The 10,151-nt window shown below is 36.2% G+C and overlaps 1 protein-coding gene across 1 annotated transcript; it reads right to left on the bottom strand.

The window, feature by feature from the left end:
* Positions 1 to 2,055: 2,055 nt before the first annotated feature.
* On the bottom strand, positions 2,056 to 9,864 carry LOC107707995 (dnaJ homolog subfamily C member 2-like). The gene is made up of 13 exons (XM_016512133.1): positions 9,626 to 9,864; positions 8,560 to 8,750; positions 8,404 to 8,479; positions 7,119 to 7,217; positions 5,293 to 5,434; positions 5,135 to 5,215; positions 4,979 to 5,044; positions 4,351 to 4,442; positions 4,155 to 4,276; positions 3,612 to 3,761; positions 3,439 to 3,527; positions 3,262 to 3,331; positions 2,056 to 2,253 (listed from the first exon to the last, which is right to left on the bottom strand). The coding sequence occupies exons 1-13, from the start codon at positions 9,678 to 9,680 to the stop codon at positions 2,056 to 2,058; spliced, it is 1,431 nt and encodes a 476-aa protein (XP_016367619.1). The 5' UTR covers positions 9,681 to 9,864.
* Between the last annotated feature and the right edge of the window lie 287 nt (positions 9,865 to 10,151).

The raw sequence follows: 10,151 nt of genomic DNA on the forward strand, positions 1-10,151 counted from the left end.
AATATGAGTGAAATTACAGCTAAGACAACGCATCACAATAAAATGTTTTTTTTACATGGTCTTTGTATCAAAATGTGTTATTCAATGTGATGATCAACAATAATTTTACCTCCTTCTTTCCAGTGGTATTTTAGCATTATGTTGTTGTCATATAGTGTCGTCATATACAGGTAGTAGTTTTGTTAATTTGATTAGTTTGTTAAATATTTCTATTTATGCTTAATTATATTTATTTCCACTTTTATTTTCTATTTTGGTGTTTTAACTTTTAACTTACTTATCCAAGGCAACATTTCAAATTTTCCTTTAAGTTTTTCATTTAATAATTTTATTTAGGCCTTACCAATGCAACATTTCTAATTAAGTTTTTTTATTTCAGCCTTAATTCAGTTAACAAATGTTTTTAATAGTTTTTGTTAATTATGATAATCCTGCTTTCTTACAGCTTGTTGTTGAAAATGCATGTAATTAGAGCAAGTTTTAAGTTTCCTTAAATGTTTTGTTTGAATATACAAACGATTATATAATTATATGCACTAATTTGCATACATTTCCAAAACATAAATCTGAACATTGGATAAAACCAGGCTCAAATGCTTTTGTTTATTTTATATATTTTTTTACAGCGGGAACTCTGTAAAATGTACTTTTGTTAATTTTATTATTTTTTTTATTTAAAAAAAAAAAGTTTTTTTGAAATGCTACATCTAAATATATAGAAAACATTATATATTTATTATATGTACTAATGTGCATATATTTCCACTACACAGATCTGAACACTATATAAAACCAGACTCAAATTCTTGTTTTATTTTGTTGCAGAGAGGGAATTGTGTGCTTTTGTCAATTTAGTTAGTTTTTAATTTTTTACAAATATTACACTTTACGTTTATTTTCATTAACAAATAGAAATAATGGCAGGACTACAAACGAGGCAGTAGTTTTCTGTTGGAGAAATTAGCTCACTTTAGAGATCACGTGCACAAACATGCTAAATGAACAGCACAATACGAGCACTTTAAAAGACTTACCTGGAGTTCTGCTCTCTATTCCTCACAGATCCGTGTGCGAGATGATAAGATGCCTCTGGCTCATATAGCCATCGCAGTGGAGGCCGTCGGCTGGTCGCATCCAGACACCATCCCGCTCATGGTGGCCAACACACTCATCGGGAACTGGGATCGCTCGCTCGGCGGCGGGATGGTAGGAGGCGCTTTCACTAATTGGCTTAACTCTCTTCAAAAGAGTTAACGGAATAAAAAAAATTCTCTCAATGAGTTAAAACCAGCACAATCTAATTAAACACGCTTAATGGATGAAGGGAACATGTTGGAGGATCTTCCCCTAGTATTAAAAACGTGTGTCATCCTGGAATGACCAATTCTACAGCGGGTATAAACAATCTGGTCCCATCGCTTAGAAAATTCTTTTTCCAACACTGTGACTAATTTCATGGAGCTTATTCATTGTGTATAGATCCCACCAATAACAAATTATTGGTTTTAAATCCATAGGAGGTACAGCACAAAATCTGGGGTCCGCCAATAATGCTTCTTTTGCAGCAGAGTCGGCTTCCTCATTACCTTCGATTCCACACTGGCTGCGTTTACATGCCCAATTTTGGGTTCAATCGGACTGAATTCATTCTGATTGATAAATCTGAGTGTAGTGTTTACATGAACGCTAAAGAAAGTGATCGGGTTGATGTGCGCGTTTATATGTCACAAGCTTCAAATTGGAATAGATTTTTTTTGACATGCGCACACTGCACAAATATAGAGTTTCTCACTGTTGGCACATAATAACCACTCTCCTACACGGTTTCTTTATTTGTTTATTAGAAAAGGAATAAACCTCCCCCTTCAATCCGATCGAAATTTCATTCCGATCGAACTCAGTCAGATCGATTAAGGTGTTTACATGAAGGCTTTTCAGTCCGATTGAGCCGTCAATCCGATTACAAACGGATTATTTGGTTGCATGTAAACGTAGCCAGTGAAACACTGGATCATCTGTTCGGTCTGAGATACAACAGGCGGTTTCCATGGAGACTCACCTGGCGTTGGTTCCGGCGGGAAACAGGTTGACAGCTTTGATGAGCAGCTGCAGGTCTTCCTCGTTCCAGCCTCTGTTATTGAGTCCTCCTCCTCCTCCTGCTCCTGCGCTGGTGTACTCAGCCCCGCGCACCACCTGCTGCGCCTGCATCTCCACCTCCTTCTCCTTCTGCATCTGAACGTTCACCTCCTGCACCTGCAACCACAGAAACAAATCCTCAGAGCAACTACAGGACCATTCAGATGTTTGCGGTCAGCAAGGACTTCTTTTAAAGGGGTCATATGATGCTGCTAAAAAGAAATTTTAGTAATTGTAATTTATTACTAATAATTATTAGTACTTTTGCTGTTCTTTTGCACTTCCTATACAAAGAATCCTTTTTAAAAAAATCACAACTTCCACAAAAATATTAAGATGTATATGTATTGCATATATTATAATATAAAATAATATTAATATATTTTTAATTTTATCATTATTTTTAAAAAATGCTAATATAATTTTATTCAAATATTTTTATTAATATTACTTGGCACCTTACTCTAAATCTACCTTAATAATATTTGTTATTGCTTTAATTATTTTTTGTCATTATTTGTTACGTATAATAATGCTTTGGTATTCAGCTTTCATTATAATAAGAGTGTATGTCACAGATATTATAATATTAATTAATATTAATTAAAATAATATTAAGATTTGTCGATTGTATTAGAATTGATTTGTCGAATAATTAGAATTATTATTTATAATTCTAATAAATGCTGTTCTTTTAAACATTCTATTCATCAAAAAAATCCTAAAAAAATAAAACATAGCAGTTTCCACAAAAATATTGGGCTTCACAACTGTTTTCAACATTGATAATAATCAGAAATGTTTCTTGAGCAGCAAATCAGCATATTAGAATGATTTCTGAAGATCATGTGACACTGAAGACTGGAGTAATGATGCTGAAAATTCAGCTTTGATCACAGGAATAAATTACATTTTACTGTATATTCACAGAAAACAGTTATTCAAAATTGTAATAATATTTCACAATTTTTACTGTATTTTTGATCAAATAAATGCAGCCTTGGTGAAAACAAGAGACTTCTTTTAAAAACCATGCAGACCCCAAATGTTTGAGTACACACACAGATTTATAGCTTAAAGCAAACAGGGTAAATGGGGTGGTTTTGACCGGTTTGTGTTTCTCACCTGTTTCTCCAGAGCTGCTTTACTCTGCTCTTTATTCCCAGAGGCCAAAGCTTCATTCAGCGTCTGCAAACTACAAATCAAACCAAAAACCTCAATATTCCTCCCACATGCAGCTGTGTTTCAGAGAATCAACTCACAAGAAGAGCAGTAAACCGCCATCACATTTCCAAGCTTCACCTGGTCAGCTCCAAGCGGTCGCAGAGTTTCTCCACCTCCTCCATCATCCTGACGCCGTCGGCTTCATTGTCTGTGAAGTAGCTGTGAGTCTGAGAGAAGCAGAGAGACAGAGATGAGGACGGGAAGCTCTCGGAGAGCTGAATGTGTGTGAGATCATGTGGAGGGTCTCCTGCCTTGCAGGTCGTCCTGAGCTTCTGCCGCTCTTTCTTGATGGCTTTCTTCTGGGCTTCTTTCTCTTTCTTGGCCTGCTGTGCCACCTGTCGCGCCGCCTCCTCCTCCTTCTCCCTCCGCATCCGCGCCGCCTCCTCCTCCGCCTGACGCGCCTGCACACGTAAAACAGTGAGAGAGAACCGAGGATCCCTGATAGACAATATACAGTATACAACAGATTAAAGTCACTAATTTAGTTTACAGGATACTTACATAAGAAAGTACTGAGTAATGGAAAGTAACTATATGTAACTACCGAGACCCTAATATGGGTTCAGATCATTGTACGTTTAAATTTATATATACAAATAAAATATCATATGCAGATTTAATCTGTTGATATTTGGTAATTTACAGCTTCATCAAACAAAACATATTCAAAACAGAAAAATGGAAAAACACAAATAAAGTGAGGTGTGAAACACTTTCAGAAATGTGTTAGTAAGAGCTAAAGCACACATTGTACCAGAGTTGCTCATGTGTCATTTGAAACAGTGAGCACTGACCCGCTCCTTCTCCTCCTGCTCTCGTTTCTTCGCCTCGGCTTTGGCCTTCTTCTCCGACTCTTTCCTGGCTTTCTCCTCCTCTTTGAATCTCTTTATTCGCGGGTCGCAGTTGTAGGCCGTGTCTGCATCACATCACACACATTCACACAGACGCTCACAGTAAGATCATGTTTCTCGTGTCTCACCCCAAACTTACCAACGAGTGTCCGTATCCTGTTCATCTCTTCCTTCTTCCTCTGAGCTCGAGAGGCTCGGTTCTGTTTCTCAATCCACCTCCTCTCATCTCGACTGATAGCAAAATCACACACAAACACAAAAAGGAAACAGTGTTATTTTAATAGAATTGAGAAACTATTGTAGTTGTAGTTAACTTGATTTTTTTATTTAATCTTTTCTTTTTTTAATTGTAATTAATTAAATCACTTTAATTAGTGATTTATTTACAATTGTTCATTTTAATTTTAATTAATATTTTGTTTTCAGATTAATTTAAATTTAGTTTAGTATATATTTTTTTATAATTTGATTATTGTTTCATTCGTATATTTTGTTTTCACAATTTTAATTAAAGTTGAAGTCATTTTGTTGTGTTGTCATTTTTTTTTTAAATGTCTAGATAGTTTTTAAAATAATTTTTATTTTGGTTTTTGTTACTTTCAATTCAAATTCGATAAGAATTTGGCAACTAGCAACTTTTCTGTTTTTCAGTTAAACGTTTTTTTTATGGTTTAGTGTGTTACCTATAATAACCACATGCAGTAATAATTACAATTTTACAAAATACTAAACCAAAACCAATAACATATGATCAAAGTATTATTCACCATTCAGCTTTTTCCTTTTCCTCTTCATCTAAATATGAAAATTCTCTCCACGAGTCAAAGTTGTACCTTCAGAAACAAAAGGGAAAAAATTATCTTTTTTTTCTTCCAGCATTAGTTTGCCTCAAAATCTATGAATAAATTTGATATTTTTCTTACCAAAAGGAATAGAAATGATCCACCTCTTCAAAAGACGCGTCCAGGGCTCCCAGACTCGGGAAGTGTTTTTGAACAGACCATCTGATTGAGAGAAACACAGCAGCGTGATCTCCAGCACTCAACCTGAATCATCTGAATCGGTCATGAGAGGCGTTTACCTGCTGTTCCTCTCAAACACCGGCGCAAACACCTCGAAGAAGTTTTCTTTGCCTTCTGCTTTTGAAGGAACCATGTTGTCAAACGTGGGATCCACGCTGTCAAACGCTCTCCGCTTCACGGGATCCGACAGCATCTCCATCGCTGCATCACACGAGAGCAGATCAAGAACCTCTCGTATGCACAAACACCTTTATTTCGCTTAGAATAAAGCAATAAAGTCCAAACCTTTTGTTATGCAAGTGAAATAATCATTATCTCCCTCCACAATCTGCTCTCCTGCTGCTTTCCGCTTGTCCGGGTGATGTTTGAGGACCATGGCTTTATCTGTGGAGAACAGCAGCATGTTACTGCAAAATAGGCTACTCTTTACTATTTTGAAGTGTCTTCTGCTCACCGAAGCTCCATTTATTACACAGTAAAATTTGTTGAATTTTTGTGGGAAAAAATATTTTAAGGATTTGTTGATGAATAGAAAGATCAAAAGAACAGCATTTATTTGAAATAGAAATCTTTTGTAACATTAAAAATGTATTTACCGTTTCTTTTAATGTGTCCTTCCTTTTATAAATAGAAGTATTCATTTCATTTCTGGTTAAAAATCTTACCGCAAACTTTAAAACGGTAGTGTATAATTGTAATTTTTTAATTAGAGTGCTAATATAATGGCATGTTAAGGTGGGGAGGAATTTGGGTTTACTGGTAGTATATTTGTCTGGATGATGAATAGAGAGCTTTAGAGATTGACTGTCGACAGGATAGATGAAGATAGAGGCAGATGAATTCTGTGCTTTTTGAGTGAATTGCTTGTCACTGTTGTCTTTTGTTGTAAGTTAAAGAGCAGATTGATAAATGATTGTATAGATTTCTAAAGGTGAAAAAACAGAGTATTGGGTGTTTTCATTATATTTGTAGATGTTTATTTTATTTTTGCCATTTTCATTCTTTACTCATTTACATGCGTAAGTGCGAGGGCAAGAAGTGACAAGGGAAATGACGCAAGAGGATTTTATCTTGCATCACCCGCATTGAACATATCAGTAGATCTTTGTTGAGGATATTTGGCTTTAGAGATGTTGTAGTTTTGAAAAGAGATATAGGTTAAAAGATTACTTTAAGAATAAAGGTTACAGAAATTGTTTTTGTGTTCCTCACAGTTGGACTGGAGCCTCCACCGTTGTCAGTATCAGAGGAGAGACATTTGGCAATCCTCACCGAACTTCCGTTTGTTGTGCCCTTTGAAGAGAGAGTGAAGGTAAGACAGCCATCACTGGTATGGTGTGTAGTGTTTTGTGCACAACACTTCAAAAATTCAAATTTCAGTCATCTGTGAATTAAAAAGAAGGTTAAAAATTGTAATTAGGTGATGACATTGTTTTGTGCTTTAGATATGAAATGCAAGTGAAAATCTAAAGGGAATACATGCCTAGATTCTGATGTGTTAAATGATGTTAATCAGCTAAACTTTGTTCATTCTGCTTTTAGATCTTTCAGAAGTTGATCTATGCTGATAAGCATGAAGTGCAAGGAGAGGGCCCTTTTTTGGATGGCGTTAATATCACCATTCGACGGAACTACATCTATGAAGATGCTTACGACAAATTATCCCCCGAGAATGGTAAACAAGGCAAACCGATCCCTTCTGACATGCTGAAAACTCTTAATAAAAAGCATTTAGCACAACGAGTGTGGCTTTCTTAGACACGGAGAAAAAGACATTAACCTTGCTTAGGAATTAGATACAGTAATTCATAGCAGCTGTCAACAAAAGCTGTTTAGATGATTTAGGGCAAAGCCGTCTTGAGTGTTAAAGCAATAAAGTCCAAACCTTTTGTTATGCAAGTGAAATAATCATTATCTCCCTCCACAATCTGCTCTCCTGCTGCTTTCCGCTTGTCCGGGTGATGTTTGAGGACCATGGCTTTATCTGTGGAGAACAGCAGCATGTTACTGCAAAATAGGCTACTCTTTACTATTTTGAAGTGTCTTCTGCTCACCGAAGCTCCATTTATTACACAGTAAAAAATGTGAAATATTATTTAAATTTAAAATAGCAGGTTTCTTTGTGAAGTGACATGTGGCCAAGTATGGTGACCCATACTCGGAATTAGTGCTCTGCATTTATCCCATCCAAAGTGCACACACACAGCAGTGAACACACACACACCGTGAACACAGTGGGCAGCCATTTATGCTGCGGCGCCCGGGGAGCAGTTGGGGGTTCGGTGCCTTGCTCAAGGGCACCTCACCGTATTGAAGGTGGGAGAGAGCGCTGTACATTCACCCCCCCCACCTACAATCCCTGCCGGTACGAGACTCGAACCCGCAACCTTTGGGTTACGAGTCCGACTCTCTAACCATTAGGCCACAACTTCCCCGTGAATTGTGAATATATTGTGAAATGTAATTGATTACTGTGATGCGCAGCTGTATTTTCAGCATCATTACTCCAGTCTCAGTGTCACATGATCTTCAGAAATCATTCTAATATGCTGATTTGCTGCTCAAGAAACATTTCTGATTATTAGCAATGTTGAAAATTTGTTGAATTTTTGTGGGAAAAAATATTTTAAGGATTTGTTGATGAATAGAAAGATCAAAAGAACAGCATTTATTTGAAATAGAAATCTTTTGTAACATTAAAAATGTATTTACCGTCACTATTGATCAATTTTATGCATCCTTGATAAATAAAAGCATTAATTTCTTTAAAAAAAAATAAAACTTTCTGACTCTAAACTTTTGAACGGTAGTTCCACAAAAATATTGGGCAGCACAGCTGTTTTCAGCATTAACAAACTTAGAAATGTTTCTCGAGCAGCAAATCAGTATATCAGAATGATTTCTGAAGATCATGAGACACTGAAGACTGGAGTAATGATGCTGAAAATACAGCTTTGATCGCAGGAATAAATTACATTTCACAATATACTCACAAAGAAAACAGTTATTTTAACTCGTAATAATATTTCACAATTTTTACAGTATTTTTGATCAAATAAAAGCAGCCTTGGTGAGCAGAAGAGACTTCTTTCATAAACATAAAAAAAAAATTACAAACTATTGACCATTATTGTACAAAGATTTCCAAACACACACAAAGTCAAACTTACGAGCAGCTTTGATCTGTTTCTGGGTTGCTTTGTACCGGATGTGTGCGAGACCTAAAACAGCGTAGTGATCTTGGTTCTGTAAGGTCAAGAGAAGCGTGTCAATGCATTCAGTTCAGAGTCTCACGCTCTGACACAGATCGCAGTCTCTACACACACCTTCCAGTCTTTGGGGTCCAGTGTCTTTAGCATGGGATACTCCTCCAGCTGCAGCTCCTCATCCTCCTCTTCCTCAGACAGCTGCTCCTCTTCCTCCAGCTCTTGAAACGAGGCCGACACATTTCTAGTCCTGCGCTTCAGAAACGCCTCGAACCAGCGACCCACCGGCTCAACCTGAACCTGCTCTGAGGCTGAGACAAAGACACGAGGCAAAAATCCATCGCATAAACAGTATTTCCTTGTACAGGGAAAAAAAAAACACAATATTGAAGGTCATTTCAATACATAAATTATATTCATTCTATTTAGCACTTTATTATTTTTTTTTTACTTATAATTTAAAGCTTTTTTTCCCCCCACCCCAACATAACAGTGTTAAAATTACAGATAAATATTATTATATATAAAACATATACATATATATATATAAGAATGAAGCAGCACAACTGTTTTCAACAATTTTAATAACTGAAATGATTTATTCGTTTAACAAAATAATTATTGCTATTTATTACTTTATTTTTTTACTTATAACCCCAACATCTATAAATTAAAATAATAAATATTATTATTTATTATTTGTTACTGTATTATATATATATATATAAACATAACAAAAAATAGTTATTAGTACAGTATCTGCCACATACCACATCAGGGATTTTTTTCACAGCCATCATTATTGCATAAAGAGTCCCTCTTAGTAAATCTTATTAAATACCTGTACATTTGCTCTAAATGACATATGTCCGTTTTTCAAAAGCAAGATTACTTTTTACTTTGTTTTCACTATTTTTAGACAAGCGTTTTAGACAAAACTTCTCTTTACATAAATTAAAATCAATCTAAAACAAACGTACAGAAGTTTGGTGACAGAAAGGGTGATCATTTGTTTCTGTCTTCATTCATCTCAGCTCGAAATGATTAATGTCAGCGATAGCGCATGACAATACAACATGTGACTGTGAGAAATCTTTCCAATATAAAGTGTGATGTGTCCAGATGAGTGTATGTCAGCGGGAGGATGCAGATCTGCTGTGTCTCTCATCATTACCGTCACACTCACCGGCGACCGCGTTATAAAGCGCTGTAAGCTGCCCGTCTAACGCCTCCTTCAGCATCTTCACTAGTTCACACACACGGATGAACTAAAGAGCTCGCATTAGCGTGAAAGATCGGCTTGATTCGGGGATTTTTAAGCCGCTGTTTCGCTCGGGTCTGCCAGATCCACATGGGCCCCGCAAAGCTGTCTGCTGGGGAACTCAGTGTTACACTCACAGCCTTCCGGTGCGCTGCAGCGCGATGACATTTGGTTCCGCTACCACAGAGCTGACACCAATTCACCATGGTATGATAGTTCCCGCCAAAATACTATTTCATTTTACTACTGTAAAACCGTAATAAATTAATTATTTTTTGCAAATCAATGTAAAAAGCAGAATAACATTCTTCTGTACGACAGTGCCTGACTAATATGGCACTACAGTTTTATTGATGGCATTTTGCTAGAAATTATGGCAAACTCATTCATTTCTATATGTATATGTATTTATTTGTAACAATTTGTAAATTGGCTTAAAAACGAGGATAAG

This window comes from Sinocyclocheilus rhinocerous, unplaced genomic scaffold (assembly GCF_001515625.1).
Source record: "Sinocyclocheilus rhinocerous isolate Xijiao unplaced genomic scaffold, SAMN03320098_v1.1 scaffold475, whole genome shotgun sequence".
Lineage (NCBI taxonomy): Eukaryota > Metazoa > Chordata > Actinopteri > Cypriniformes > Cyprinidae > Sinocyclocheilus > Sinocyclocheilus rhinocerous.